General features: G+C 44.3%; 1 protein-coding gene across 1 annotated transcript; it reads right to left on the bottom strand.

Moving 5' to 3' along the window:
* Positions 1-13,632: 13,632 nt before the first annotated feature.
* Positions 13,633-14,580, bottom strand: LOC138785219 (olfactory receptor 5V1-like). Its single transcript, XM_069960907.1, has one exon. The coding sequence runs from the start codon at positions 14,578-14,580 to the stop codon at positions 13,633-13,635; it is 948 nt and encodes a 315-aa protein (XP_069817008.1).
* Between the last annotated feature and the right edge of the window lie 2,487 nt (positions 14,581-17,067).

Below are 17,067 nucleotides of genomic sequence, written 5' to 3'. Positions count from 1 at the left end.
ACATGGTATGTTAACATTCTAAGCCTATTTTCTTTGCCAACATTTTATGTCAATATGACCTCTGACCATATAAGTAACTGTTCCTGTTCTGCACATTTTTACTTTCCTTTATTCCTGACGGTGTGGTTTACATATTTTAGGAAGTGGTTTGCAGTGTAACCCAGTACAGCACAATTCACCACAGTCTTTTTTTCCCCATAACTTCTTTACTAAGCAGCGTACTTGACACAGGTCCAAGATGGTGCCCGTCTCCTACCTGTGTCCTGTATATTGAATGTATATAATGTGTGGTGTGTATTCTCTAATAGCAGTGTTAGCAAAGGAGGGTTACACACTGTCACACACACTTACACCTAGATGTTAGGCAGCTTGTCATCGTTGAGTTTGGTCCCTGGACCCATTATGGCTCCCAATCTAAGATTACCTGTAAGTGTTAGCGTGTGGGAAGAAACTGGAATATTCGGAGGTAACCCACACAAACACGGGAAGAACATACACACTCCCTGCAGATGTTATTCTTGGTGGGATTTGAACCCAGAGCCCCAGCACTGCAAAGCAACAAAGCTAGCGCCGAGCAATCATGCTGCCCAACCCATGGCTCCAAAAAGCAGCAAAATGAACAAAATCCCTGTGCTGGGAGCGGCAATGTGATGGGTGCTAGGAACAGCAATGTGATGGGTGCCGGGAGCGGCAATGTGGTGGGTGCTAGGAACAGCAATGTGATGGGTGCCGGGAGCGGCAATGTGGTGGGTGCTAGGAACAGCAATGTGATGGGTGCCGGGAGCAGCAATGTGATGGGTGCTAGGAACAGCAATGTGATGGGTGCCGGGAGCGGCAATGTGGTGGGTGCTAGGAACAGCAATGTGATGGGTGCCGGGAGCAGCAATGTGATGGGTGCTAGGAACAGCAATGTGATGGGTGCCGGGAGCGGCAATGTGGTGGGTGCTAGGAACAGCAATGTGATGGGTGCCGGGAGCAGCAATGTGATGGGTGCTAGGAACAGCAATGTGATGGGTGCCAGGAGCGGCAATGGGACGGGGGACGGGGGACGTGAGTGGCAATGGTATGGTTGCCGGGAGCAGCAATGTGACGGGTCTGTGACAATTGTGAAATCATGAATCTGCTATCCCACCCCTAGTCTAAGCAATAGGCATCCTGTACATCACCCTCTCTATACTTCTGTAAGAACCTTGAATACCCAGTGATTGGAGACCCTCACGGGACCCTCGTCCTCTGTGGCCCCTGCTAGTCTCAGGAGGCTCATTACTGGTTTTATGTTTATTCTACAACCAATGTTATAATTATCTCTTTATAATGAAGTGGGGTATTTTCAGAACGCCCAAGGGGGTCGAGGGGCATTGCATCCACAGTCTTTGTGATCGGGAATAACTATACCTGACTCACTAGACTCCAAGGTGCAATAATCTGCAGTTCAGCATTGTAGCTACGCTACTCAATCATCTCTGGACCTGATGACACAAGTCAGGAAACACTCTATCACTGTCATCATCTCCCAGTGCTTTACAACACAACAATACAGAACAACATCTCTACAGATGGTGGAGCCCACCATAGGGAACCACCAGTATTATTTGGGCATGGGAGACCCCCAACATGGGACACTCACCTGCACCCAACAGAGAACTGATTGTATCAACAATTATAAAGAACGAACTGGGTCATTCAGACTGGAAGATGCTTCATTAGGTCACCAAGATGGTGGAGGTCCAGGCATGTGCCCTATATGACCTCCTTATAATATGGTCCTAATGGGGTTAAGACAGACAGTGGTGGAAAAGGATTGGAGACCAACATCAGAAATACCGAGCCCAAAATGAATACATACGTGTTCACGACTCCATTAAAAGAAAGAGACTGGAAAAAAGTGGGATTCATGATAAGGGAGCAGGGAGGACTTCAAGATACCATCAGTGCTGGCAGTGTGTGGACCTCTTGTGCCAATGGTACTGTGATGGTGTGCCAACACCAAGACTTCTGGTACCAATGGTACTGTGATGGTGTGCGGACACCAAAACTTCTTGTGCCAATGGTACTGTGATGGTGTGCTGATACCAAGACTTCTTGTGCCAATGGTACTGTGGTGGTGTGCGGACACCAAGACTTCTTGTGCCAATGGTACTGTGATGGTGTTCGAACACCAAGACTTCTTGTGCCAATGGTACTGTCATGGTGTGTGGACACCAAGACTTCTTGTGCCTATGGTACTGTGATGGTGTGCAGACACCAAGACTTCTTGTGCCAATGGTACTGTGATAGTGTGCGGACACCAAGACTTCTTGTGGTGATGGTTGTTTGATGGTGTGCAGACCTTATAGAAGGAAAGACCCACATAGAAGGTGATGATCCCAGGTAATACCTGGGTGTAAGCTTTCAATGTAGTCCCTGCAGCATCTTACCTGACATGAGACCAGCTGTATTGAATACACTTGCACAGGTGAAGCCACTTTATACAACCTAGAAAGACCCACCTGGGACCCTCCTCCCCCTCCGCCACCATCACTAGCCTCGTGAGTCTCATTACTGGTTTTATGTATATACTACAACTAATAGAATCATTATCTCATTATAGTGAAGTGTATGGTTTACAATGCTCGAGACTTGATGGTACTGTGATGGTGTGTGGACTCCTTGACTTCTTGTGTTCATGGTAGTGTGATTGTGTGCAGACCTGTAGACTTCTTGTGCTGGTGGTGCTGTGATGGTGTGCAGACCTGTAGACTTCTTGTGCTCATGGTAGTGTGATTGTGTGCAGACCTGTAGACTTCTTGTGCTGGTGGTGCTGTGATGGTGTGTGAAATTATGGACTTTCTGGGTGAAGCCTTAATTTACCTTTGAGGACCATTGTGGATTAGCCTTAACAGGCAGACAGCTAGCAGGTAAACAGCCAGGCTTTCTTTCACTCTCTCCTGCACATTGCACTTGATAAGTCCCCACTCCCCCAATAAACACACTTCTTGTACACTGTTCTGATCTAGCTGTTACTAGAGACAGATATCTCCTAACAACAAGCAGTGGACAAAATGTTGAAGAGACACCTAGCGGCTAAGACTTTAAGAAACTTGTTTGAAACAACAATAAGCCCGTAAATATTTTCATCTAGAGGGCTACAGAATACAACTTCTGAGCCTCCTCCATCCCTTTGGTAACTTTAGGATTAAGTATACAGTGATTTGGGAGCCTATGGATTAGCTGAGCAAGATGATGAGCATAGTCGTGTTTTAGGTCATCAAAGATGATGTCACAGAGGAATCTTGGAATCTATTGGTTCTTTAGGGCCCCCCTTGTGCTATGTCAGGTGGTTAGAACACATTGTTCCCTTGGTGTTCAGAGTAAAGCTATGCAACCAGACACATAGATATAATAAATGTAACAATCTTTACGTAGAAATTGTCCAATAGTACAGTCTCTGGGAGATATTACAGCAGTTTAGCAGCTGGAATGAGGAGTCAGCCCTTACACAGAGCAAAGGAGAATATGTATGGGGACTTGTACAGCTTATTCTCTCTTCTATAGCCTTATGGAGAATATGTATGGGGCCTTGTACAGCTTTTCCTCTCCTCTATAGCCTTATGAAGAATATGTATAGGGCCTAGTACAGCTAATTCTCTCTCTCTAACCTTATAAAAATATATATGGGGCCTTGTACAACTTATTCTCTCTATAGCCTTATTAAGACTATATCTGGGGCCTTGTACAACTTATTCTCTCTCTCTCTAACCTTATGAAGAATATATATGGGTCTTTGTACAGCTTATTCCCTCTCTAACCTTATGAAGAATATATTTGGGGCTTTGTACAGCTTATTCTCTCTCTATAACCTTATGAAGAATTTACATGGGGCCTGATACAGCTTATCCTCTCCTCTATAGCCTTAGAACAATACGTATGGGGCCTTGTACAGCTTATTCTCTCTCTCTAACATTATGAAGAATTTGTGTGGGGCCTTGTACAGCTTATTCTCTCTCTATAACCTTATGAAGACTGTGAATGGGGCCTTGTACAGCTTACTCTCTCTATATAACCTTATCAAGAATATGTATGGGGCCTTGTACAGTTTACCCTCTCCTCTATAACCTTATGAATAATCTGTATGGGGGCTTGTACAGCTAATTCTCTCTTCTATAGCCTTTGAAGAATTTGTATGGGGCCTTGTGGAGCTTATTCCCTCCGCTTAAGCTTTATGAAGATTATGTATGGGGCATTGTACAGCTTATCTTCTCCTTTAAAACCTTTTAAGAATATGTATGGGGCCTGGTACAGCTTCTTCTCTCCTCTATAGCCTTAGAAAAATATCTAGGGGGCCTTGTACTGCTTATTCTCTCCTATATAGCCTTCAAGGATGTTTGCCAAGTTATGTTTAATTTCCCCCTATCCACAGCATAGGAAACAAGCATATTATCAGCACTGGTCTGTCTGAGAATGAATGGAGCTGCAGGTCACGCACCAACCTGCGGCTCCATTCAAAACAAAGGAGTCAGGGCACCATTCTAGCAATCCCCGGGAAGGAGGAGGGCAGAGATTCTCATGTTCTCATACTTTTTAGAAAATGTATCAGAACATGACTTCTCATACTATTTAAATTTAGACTTTTTACCCTTTGGACAGAAGTAATAGAGTTGACACCCCAACTTAAGGAGCAACACCATCTATCAGTACGGTATTTATTAATATTAATATTATCATATTCTCTTGTTATAACATTGAATTGGGTTTAGGCAGGATATACTTTGCCCCAGATATTCAGGAGATGAAGGTGGGACCATGCATATGTTCTGGTGATGCCCTAAGCTTACACGGTACTGGGAGGGAGCTGCATCCATGATACATAAAGAATATATAGTCACTTTACAGAATAACCCTCTAATATTTATCCTTATGTAGGTGGATAATCTTCATCTGAGACAGCATGAGAGGCTAGCAGTTGTCCCCATGCTTTTAATGGCAAGGAGAACCATTGCACGATTGTGACCAAAGCGTGATCCACCAGAGGTCGGCAACAATGAGAGACAAAGTGGACCGGCACTACCATTTGGTGCAACAAGTGAGAGAGGCAGTCTATCATGCAAGAAAAAGGGGTGCTCTTCCAATCAGGAAGTAAACCATGTGATCCAGTAACAAAAGGAGAAAAATGGAGGCACTCACCGCATAAAGTCTTCTTCATTCAAAAATCATATTAAAAAAACAGAGTTGCTAGCAGTTGCGGCTGGGATGCCAGACAACATTAAAATGTTTTAATGTTGTCCAGCGTCCTTGTCGTCTGAAAGCAACTCTGTTCTTTTACGATATGATTTTTGAATAAAGAAGACTTCATGCGGTGAGTGCCTCCATTTTTCTTCTTTTGTTACTGATCCACCAGAGGTGTCTGCTTTTATTGCTAAGATAGGAAGGCATACCTATGAAAAGCGTGAGAAAATGTGGGTGCGGTGGCTTGACACCCCAGGTTTGGCACCACTAGCCCTTACTAGAGAGCGATCTGTCCCTACACCCTCAACCTGAACCCCACTATAAGATGCCCCAAACACCTCTAACACCTTTGTATAAACCACACTGGTAGGGAAGGCTTATGGAAAGATGCTTCGTCACGGGTTTAACAGGTGACTACAGCAGAAATGTGGAGATGCTTTAGAAAAATATATAGTCCACATTTAGCAATTCTGTGGAACATGGTCAGAATCACAAGGTTACAGCATGGACGTAAGGGGTTTAAAATGACACGGATCGTTCAAGGATTGAAAATATTTAAAAATGATCTCCTGGTTCCTCAAGCTATAGATAAGAGGATTGAACAAGGGAATCACCAGTGTGTAGAGGACAGACAGACCCTTGTTCAGGTCTATGGAATTATCTCTTGGTGGGAAGATATAAATGGACGTCAGTGTCCCGTAGTACATGCACACAATGATCAGGTGGGAGCTGCAGGTGGAGAAGGCTTTATGTCTTCCAGTGCTGGAGGGAATCTTGAGGATGGTCCGAATGATAGAAACGTAGGTGACTATGATAAATGAGAATGGTGACAATAGGCAGGGAAATGTCTCCACTGCAATGACCAGCTCTACGGCAGACGTATCGGAGCAGGACAAGTGTACAAGAGGAGCGATATCACAGTAGAAGTGGTTGATGGTGTTGAGATCACAAAAATATAACTTGCTTAAGCAAATATTCACAGAAAGGGCCACAGTGAACCCCAACAACCAGCAGGAGGCGACCATCTGAAGCTGACGAGTGGAGGTCATAATGGTGGCATAGTGTAATGGTCTGCAGATGGCCATATAGCGATCGAAGGACATGGCCGCCAACAGCAAACACTGAGCAATGGTTGGGACTGCCAGTAAGTACAACTGAGCTATACACCGGGCTACCGATACTCTTCCTCCTCCCACCAGGATCAGCCATAACATGTTGGGCACAATGTTACTGGTGAACAGGAGTTCAGACAAGGACAACTGGCTGAGGAAGAAGTACATGGGGGAGTGGAGGCTTCTGGTGACCCCGACCAGGACAATGACCAGGACATTAGCTGTCAGGGCCATAATGTGGACGATCAGGAACAGAGTAAAAACTACAATCTTGACATCATGGAGGTCTCCAAATCCCACAAGGAGAAATTCTGCGATTGTTGATTGATTTCTCTTGTCCATTCCCTAGATGAGAGAACATGATCAGAAGATATCAGGCCAAAGAAATACAAGTAGCCGCAAAGTTGCATGTCATGTGGTCCAAACCATGTCCTCGCGTGTACAATAGCTGACCAATGTCACATCAACATTAAGCAGCTATTGGACATGCAGAGCAAACCACCATCCTCATGACATGCCCCCCTCCTGTTCTCATCTCGGAAAGTATACGTCTGAGACGGGCAAGGAGAGGAAGTGAAGCAGAACCGTTAAGACTTTTCTGCTCTCCAGACAACCCCTTTAAAGTGACTCTGTACCCACAATCTGACCCCGCCAAACCACTTGTACCTTCGGATCAGATAGCTGCTTTTAATCCAAGATCTGTCCTGCGGTCTGTTTGGCAGGTGATGCAGTTATTGTCCAAAAAACAACTTTTAAACTTACAACCCCATGCCCTACGGGAGTATCCGTGCCCTAACTTTGCACCACCCCTCCGTCCCTCCTCCCCGCCCTCTTCATCATTAGGAATGCCACTGGAACATTCTCTCCATGCTGAACATTGCACAGGTGCTTAACGATCCAGCCCACGTGCCGAGCTGGCACAGGTGGGGAATAGTAGGCAATCTGCCTGGAGCATTCCTAATGATGAGGAGGGCGGGGAGGAGGGACTGAGAGGTTGTGCCAGCCTAATGCATATACAATCTAGGCCACTCCTGTAGGGCACGGGGCTGCCAGTTTAAAAGTCATACAGCTCTATCCTATAGTCACATAGCTCTACCCTATAGTCACACAGCTGTATCCTATAGTCACACAGCTCTATCCTATAGTCACACAGCTCTATCCTATAGTCACACAGCTCTACCCTATAGTCACACAGCTCTATCCTATAGTCACACAGCTCTATCCTATAGTCACACAGCTCTATCCTATAGTCACACAGCTCTATCCTATAGTCACAGCTCAGCAGGATATAGGATAGAGCTGTGTGACTATAGGATAGAGCCATGTGACTATAGGATAGAGCTGTTTGACTATAGGATAGAGCTATGTGACTGCTGAGCTGTGACTATAGGATAGAGCTGTGTGACTATACGATAGAGCCGTGTGGCTATAAAGTACATGTACCCTCCATATACACACATACAGTACATGTACACTCCATATACACATATGCCATACATACCTCATATACACACACAAACAATATGGGGGGGGGGAGGATTTATGAAGACCGGCAACATCTTACCTGACATAATCTGTACATCCAGAGATCAGATGAATTACATTACAGAAAAGAAGCCACCTTATATAACAACACTAGACCCTCCCGTTAGCCGCCCCCTCTGCCATCACCCTCACTATAGTCAGGAGAGTTATTACTGGTGTTATCAATATTCTAAAACTATTAATAATCTGATGATTATAAAGGTTATGGATTTGTTAATATTGAAACGTAATGCCTGGTCTGTTCTCTTCCTAGGTCTTTAGTTGCTTAGTTTCTCTTCTATAGATTGTACAGTTTGCAACATGAGCTCCATTTTCTCTATATACTTGTACAAATGCACATGTGAGCATGTAACAGGGTAGTTGAACAGTTTCTCCTCTCCTCAAGGTTATGGATTTGTTTATATTGAAATTACAAGCCTTGTTCTTGTTTTGTACCTATTGTGGTAGTAGCTATAATCTCTTCATAGGTCTATATAAAAAATGTATTTGCTTAGTTTCTCTTCTACAGCCAGTTTGCATCATGAACTCCGTTTTCTCTATACTTGTCCACAATCTATATAATATTGCGGTGAGCACAAACTCAAAGGGAACCAAACCAGAAGAACCTGCTGGGGGGAACAGTGGTGGATTACCTGCACCATGGTTCAAAGGCTGCTCCCCCCCCCATGTCATATCTATAGTTCACACAGGGGCAGGCCACTTGCTTGTAGCTCCTCTTACAGGTACAGAAGCTTTTAGAGGCAATGGGGAAGATTTATCAAACATGGTGTAAAGGGAAATTGGCTCAGTTGCCCCTAGCAACCAATCAGATTCCACTTTTTTTACATGAAAAATGAAAGGAGGAATCTGATTGGTTGCTAGGGGCAACTGAGCCCGTTTCACTTTACACCATGTTTGATTAATCTCCCCCAATGTCTCTCTGTTTGTAGCTTGTCCATCTTGCAGGCACTACAGGAACATTTAATTTGGCTTGGACTGCAGGTTCAGAGGCCCTGGAGGTAAAGTCTTCTCCTTTTGCTTGACCTTAGACTAGAAACTTCACTCTCAGGTTTAGCTCAGAGAAAATGTCACAAGGCTAGAACTAATACTTCACACTAAATACATGAGAAAACTTAGCTAAATAGCTGACTGACTGATGTGAGTAGCAGGAGCCAAGCTAGCGGATGCATCCACTGGCTCAGACAAATTTTAGAATCACCCTTATCCTGTTTAACATTGAGCTGGATTAGGGACTACTCTTAGTAGTTTAGAGAAGCATGTGACCAAAGCATCTTATTTTCATACATGTGTGGTAAAGACAGAGCAGTAAAGCTAACCCTTGCACTTACAATTTACCTCACTTTATACTGTTTGGCAGTGTGATAATTAAAAATAGCAATACACACAAAGAACATAGGAAATCCAAACCAATAACTTTAGGCTCATTAGAGGCCTCTTTGCCTGTCAATCAACCCCTGCAGAGCATGCTGACAGGCAGAGAGCCATGACTAGTCACGGCTCGACCACCGCCCAGATGGCACTCCAATACACTGTGCGACAACTTTTTACTGGGATATAAAGCTACTAGAGATGAGTGAGTAGGAAAATATTCGAAGGTTCGAAATTTGATTAGAATAGACCAGGATGCCCTACTGTTCGATTGAATAACATTAACGTCAATGGGAAAAAATGCTAGTTTCTTGGAAACCTAAATTCGACCACTTGGAGGCCACCAAGTCCATAATGTCACCTTTAGAAAATGATGCCAACACTCCTCTGGAATAAAACTAGGAAAGCAGGGAAGCGGTATTACATCACTATCACAGGGAGCGGTATTACACCACTATCACAGGGAGCGGTATTACACCACTATCACGGGGAGCAGTATTACACCACTATCACAGGGAGGGGTATTACACCACTATCACAGGGAGGGGTATTACACCACTATCACAGGGAGGGGTATTACACCACTATCACGGGGAGGGGTACTACACCACTATCACAGAAAGCAGTATTACACCACTGTCACATGGAGAGGTATTACACCACTATCATGGGGAGCGGTATTACACCACTATCACGGGGAGCGGTATTACACCACTATCACGGGTAGGGGTATTACACCACTATCACAGGGAGCATTATTACACCGCTATCACCAGGAGCGGTATTACACCACTATCACAGGAAGCAGTATTACACCACTATCACTGGGAGCGGAATTACACCAATATCACAGGGAGGGGTATTACACCATTGTCACAGGGAGCAGTATTACACCACTATCGCAGGGAGCAGTATTAGCAATAATACCGCTCTCTGTAATAGTAAATATTTAATTCCAAGAGCAAATTGTCATTCTAATATTGATTTTTTTAGTTTACAATAACAAAACTGAAGCAAAAAAATTATGTTTCATATAAATATACTGTAAATAAATATATATATAAAATATATATATTTTTCCTTTATTTACAGTATATTTATATGAAACATCAATTTTTGCTTCAGTTTTGTTATTGTAAACTAAATATACCAATTTTAGAACAAAAATTTGCTCTTGGAATTAAATATTAACTATTACAGAGAGCGGTATTATTGCCGGGGAACGCTAATACTGCTTCCTGAAATAGTGGTGTAATACCGCTCCCTGTGATAGTGGTGTAATACTGCTCCCTGTGATAGTGGTGTAATACCGCTCCCTGTGATAGTGGTGTAATACCGCTCCCTGTGATTGTGGTGTAATGCCGATCCCTGTGATTGTGGTGTAATACCGCTCCCTGTGATGGGGGTGTAATACTGCTCCCTGTGATAGTGGTGTGATACCGCTCCCTGTGATAGTGGTGTAATACCGCTCCCTGTGATAGCAATGTAATACCATATAATGTAATACCAATAACATAGTAACATAGTAAATAAGGTTGAAAGTACACAAGAGTCCATCAGGTTCAACCTAGGGAAATTCTACTGTGTTGATAAAGGAAAGGCAAAAACCCCTATGAGGCAGACGACAATTGCCCCATCACAGGGAGAAAACTCCCTCCCGACTCCAATGGCAACCAGAATAATCCCTGGATCAACGTATCACCGGAAATCTAATGCCCATAACTTGTAATATTACATTGTTCAAGAAAAGCATCCAGGCCTCCCTTGAACTTATTTAATGAATCGGCCATGACAACATCATGTGGCAGAGAGTTCCACAGTCTTACCGCTCGTACAGTAAAGAACCCGCGTCCATGCTGATGATGAAATCTTCTTTCCTCTAGACGTAGAGGATGCCCCCTTGTCATGGTTACAGACCTAGGGGTGTGATACCGCTCCTTGTGATGGCGGTGTAATACCACTCCCGTGATAGTGGTAATAATACCACTATCGATAGAAAACAAATCTTTGAAGTAGTGCAATACTCGATTGAATAGGTACTCCATCGAGTATTGCTCACTCATCTTAAAAAGCTACCAAGCAAGCAACTCTGACATGGTGGGAGACCTGTCTACAAGATGTGTGCAGCATCCCTGGGAGCTCAATCAACACAAATGTACTGACTGGTTCCCTTTAACATAAAAGCCAGGGCAGGAAGGCTGGTAGAGACCCTGTAGGTCACCAGGGTGGTGGAGGCTTCAGATGTTCCCCACAGCATCCGTACAATATGGCCAGTTATGGACTTTACCCCCCCAATGACACAACCAATTGTCATTTAAGCATTTTCATTGTGGGCCATCATACATGTATCTATCATAACTGGATGGATCCTAAAACAACATTGAGGGAACGTCCATTCTCCTGACAGGTGGTGATACTGGTTGTATCACTTTGCTTCTCACTCTGAAAATAACCTTCATCTTTAGGGTGACCCATGGTTATTCTTCACTTCTGCTCTAGTAAGACCATCATCTTCAGGATTCTAGAAATAGACTCTCCAACCCTAAAGCCAATTCATATCTAACCCGGTCAATGATAGAAATTCACTACAGTGAGAGCATGATATGACTTTATATTGATAGACTCGCATCCTAAGTTTTTATTTCTTTCCACACCCTTAAAGGAGAAGTCTGACCACAGGACTTTTTTTTCCCAAATGCTGAGGCAATGGTGCTGGAGGGAATATTAAGAATGGTGTGGTGTCCCACCACGGGTGTTTCTTGTACCACACCTGTTGCAAAAGCCCTTCACTTAAAGTCAGCTGTTGATGAAGGTATTTATTGGTTTTACCACTAGATGTTAGTTTTGTATGTGAACCTGTATCTATTGCACATCTGTAGTGAACAATGGGTTACTGCTCTTTCCATGTTATGTATTTTGCTGACCAATAGAGATACTCTTCTTTTCTAACATATTCTTTTGCACACATTCTTCTCCACCACTCACAGGGCCCCTTACACCCCTGTAGGAAGTAGTCACTTGGTGGGAGGAAGTGTAGCTTCTGTTTCCCTCAGATTCTCGTGGGAGGAAGACACTCACAGAGTAGGCACCCCTGCTGCAGCTAAGCCAGGGCCTGGCTCTGCCAGGACCCTTGTTCGGACCCCAGAGACTTTCAGTTCAGACCCCAGAGACTTTCAGTTTCTTTAGTCTAACAATTTCCACTATGCAGTGTTAGACGCTACAAAAAGGACAAGTCGGGGATCAATCCCAGCCCACGCCAAGAACCACTCTACACAGTGCAGGGCGGTATCCTAGCTACAGAGGAACTGACCCGCATAGAGCAAAGTTACCGTAACTAAGGTCTATGTACTCTACCTCGCAGCGCAAGTGACACTGGAAAATTTTGGACACTTAGCTTCACCCAGGTTACCACGACTAGGGCTTGTGTCACTCTAGTAGGACAAGTAACTCGACACTGTAGGGCAGAAGGTGGTCAGACAAGACAGTCTAAACACAGGCACAAGTATCTCTCTCTCTCTCTCTCTCTCTCTCTCTCTCTCTCTCTCACGTATCTCTCTAAAGTTCCGGCAGAGCACATAACTACCTTGGGTTGGTCCTCCGTTGACAAACTCCTCTCCTCTTCTCTTCACTGCTCAACTCTAAACTCTCCCACTACCACTATATCTACCTCTTATATCAGCACTTATAGGTATCTCTCAGCACAGATCCAGTGAACAGAAGCTGGTATCAAGTTATTTACTGCCAAAGTGTTCTGTATGCCAAGAGACCGTCTAGTAAAGCCGTTATAATTATTCAACATGGACTCAGCACCTACACACCTCTACTACACTCCTTGGGTCATTTTCCCCCTTTGTGTGGGTGGCGGTACTGATATTCCGTGTGGGTCAATTTCCAGTCAGGACTACCGTGACAGGAGCCCAAGAGACCCTTCAGAGCCCGGCAGGTCACCGACCATTTGGGGACATAAACCGGTAATATATAAAACAGGTACCAACATCACACCTGTTTGCTAAACTAGCATTGGTGTCACGACAACCACCATCACTAGCCGTACACCACAAATTGGCATCACAGTGAGCTCAACTACTGGCCAAGCACCCCAATGGTCCGAATGATAGCAATGTAGGTGACTTTGATAAATATGAATGGTGACAGAAGGACGGGAAATGCCTCTACAATAATGACCAGATGTAAGTGGTTAAAAAAATGGATGTAAGAAGAGCCAAGGTGACCCTCTACAACCAGCAGGGGGCGACCATTTGAAGCCGATGAGTGGAGGTCATAATGGTGGCATAGTGTAATGGTCTGCAGATGGCCATGTGTCGATTTAAGGACATGTCTAAAGTAGGAGACCAAGAAATTTATTATATATGACTTTATATCTCTGGACTTTTGGCTAAAATCATTTCTCTGCTTTCCATTTCTTGAAAGATTGAATATAGTTAAAAATGGCGGCTCTGATCTCCTGGTTCCTCAAGCTGTAGATAAGAGGATTGAACAAGGGAGTCACCAGTGTGTAGAGGACAGACAGACCTTTGTGCAGCTCTATGGAATTATCTGTTGGTGGAAACAGATATATGAATGTCAGTGTCCCGTAGTACGTGCACACAATGATCAGGTGGGAGCTGCAGGTGGAGAAGGCTTTATGTCTTCCAGTGCTGGAGGGAATCTTGAGGATGGTCCGAATGATACAAATGTAGGTGACTATGATAAATATGAATGGTGACAGAAGAAGGGGATAAGTCACCATAGCTACGGCCAGCTCTACAGTACAAGTACTGGAGCAGGAAAGTTGTAGAAGAGGAGCGACATCACAATAGAAGTGGTCAATGGTGTTGAGGTCACAGAATTGTAACTTTCTTAAGAAAGTATATAGAAAAAGAGCCAAGATGACCCCCAACAACCAGCAAGAGGTGACCACCTGAAGCTGACGAGTGACGGTCATCATGGTGGCATAGTGTAATGGTCTGCAGATGGCTATGTGTCGGTCAAAGGACATGGCCGCCAACAGCAAACACTGTGCAGCGCTTGGGATACACAATATGTGGAACTGAGCTATACACCGGGCTACCGATACTCTTCCTCCTCCCACCAGGATCAGCCATAACATGTTGGGCACAATGTCACTGGTGAACAGGAGTTCAGACAAGGACAACTGGCTGAGGAAGAAGTACATGGGGGAGTGGAGGCTCCTGGTGACCCCGACCAGGACAATCACCAGGACATTAGCTGTCAGGGCCATGATGTGGACGATCAGGAACAGAGTGAAAACTAAGATCTTGAAGTTGTGGAGGTCTCCAAATCCCAAGAGGAGAAACTCTGTGATTGCTGATTGATTTCTCTTTTCCATTCTCTAAAGGCCAGAAGACAGAAGAAGATCAGAGGATACATACAGTATATGTACATTCCATATACACACATACCATACATACACATTCCATATACACACATACAATACATGTATATTCCATATATACACATACCATACATACACATTCTATATACACACATACAGTACATGTATATTCCATATATACACATACCATACATGCACATTCCATATACACACATACAGTACATGTATATTCCATATATACACACATCATACATGCACATTCAATTTACACACATACAGTACATGTACATTCCATATACACACATACAATACATGTATATTCCATATATACACATACCATACATACACATTCCATATACACACATACAATACATGTATATTCCATATATACACATACCATACATACACATTCCATATACACACATACAGTACATGTATATTCCATATATACATACCATACATACACATTCCATATACACACATACAGTACATGTATATTCCATATATACACATACCATACATGCACATTCCATATACACACATACAGTATTAGTGTCACACATTCTGCTTATTTACAGTCACTATTCAGCTCCATACAGGCTTCCACATATCTATTATGTGCAATTCCATACTGCACAACGTCTCGGCATTGTCATATGTTATTGCTCTCTGTACACACGTCCCACAATCTCTCTATTGTTATCTCATATAAGATCCCACATGAGAAAGCAAATGAATATGAACCCTGCAGCATCTTACCTGAAATAATCTGTACATGTAGAGATGAATTACATTGCAGAAAAAAGCCACATTATATAATAACACGAGACCCTCCAGGGATCCTCCTCTGCCGCCGCCCTCTCTATAGTCAGGAGATTCATTACTGGTTTTAGCCATATTCTAAAGTTATTAATATTCTGATAATTATAAAAGGTTATGAATTTGTTCATATTGAAACTTAAAGCCTTGTTCTTGTTCTTTCTTTGTCCATAATATGGTACTAACAACAATCTCTTCATGGGTCTTTATTAAAAATTAAATTGCTTAGTTTCTCTTCTACAGCCTGTACAGTTTGCGACATGAGCTCTGTTTTCTCTATATATTTGTACAAGGTCTATATGATATTATGGTGTGCTAGAAATTATCCAACTTTAACCTCAAAGAAGGCTGTAGAACTTTGAACTTTTCCTTAAAGCATGGACTGGAGCAATAACTTGCTTTGGGAAGTGCTGGAGTTGACTCCAGACAGTATTTCTTCCTTGTAGCTTGTCTTACTTGCAGGTACAGAAACTCTCAGAGACCAGATATCTCTATTTGTAGCTTGTCCGTCTTGCAGGCACTACAGGGGTGTTAAATTTGATTTGGACTGCAGGTTCAGAGGCCCTTGAGGTAAAGTCTTCTCCTTTGGCTTCACCTTAGACTTGCAACTTCACTGTCAGATTGAGCTTGGAGGCAACATCACAAGGCTGAAACTAATACTTTAGACTAAATACTTGAGAAAACGTACCTAAAAATCTGACTGATTGGTCTGAATGGCAGGAGCCGAGCTATTAGACATGTGCAGTGGCTCAGTTGCTCAGGGTGTGGGTTGGAGGGTATGCCCTCCGGGGAGTTTTTTGTTTGTATTGGGAGAAAACTTGTTTTGTAAAAAAAATTTCAATAAAAATAATTTTGATTAAAAAAAAAAGTTTCTGCAAGTAAACTGTTCTACTTTTCAAGTGTTGGACTCTGGCCTATTTTTGCACACCCGCACCTATACACACCTGTACACACTTGGGTTAAACCTATCTCTGCAGGTGGGGTGCCAAACTGTCCAGGGTGGCTCCTATACCACTCCGAGCAGTGTGGGATCAAAATATTAAGGTGCTAGAACACTCTTTCTAAGTAGCCTGTTCTTGTAAATACTATTCCACTATGTATTACATGCAGAAGTACTACAGGCAGGGCCGTTTCTTCCACCGGGCGGGCCGGACGACGGCACGGGGCGCCGAGAGTTAGGGGGGCGCTGGTGGCTCCCCGGGACCTCACACAGCCTGGGTTGGATAGCGCACCACGCGCCCCCACACCCAGACCGTCACCCGGCCGCCCGGCATCTCGCCCCCCCGGTCTGTCAGATGAGCGGCACGGGACGCTCATGTGAGCGACAATCCCGTCTGCAGCTGCCGCGACCGTGCTCATGTGACTTGCCCCGGCCGTCCCTGCTCCTCACCTACTGCCCGCACTCCTCCAATCAGAGCGGGAGCGTGGGGCCGCTGCGGCCGGCCGTGGCGAACACGTTGATTGGCTGCGTGCACCACGGCCGGCCGCAGCGACCCCACGCTCCCGCTCTGCGCTGATGGGAGGAGTGCGGGCAGTAGGTGAGGCGCAGGGACGGCCGGGGCAAGTTACATGAGCACGGTCGCGGCAGCTGCGGACGGGATCTGACAGACCGGGGGGGCGAGATGCCTGGCGATGTGCACTACTCTGAGAGGTGAGAAGGCA

This window comes from Dendropsophus ebraccatus, chromosome 1, assembly GCF_027789765.1.
Source record: "Dendropsophus ebraccatus isolate aDenEbr1 chromosome 1, aDenEbr1.pat, whole genome shotgun sequence".
NCBI lineage: Eukaryota > Metazoa > Chordata > Amphibia > Anura > Hylidae > Dendropsophus > Dendropsophus ebraccatus.
Note: the sequence above shows the minus strand (reverse complement) of the source record. Positions and strands in the feature narration are given on the sequence as shown.

Excerpts from the sequence above, each read along its gene's own strand:
- LOC138785219 (XM_069960907.1), bottom strand. The coding sequence starts at position 14,580 with ATGGAAAAGAGAAATCAATCAGCAATCACAGAGTTTCTCCTCTTGGGA.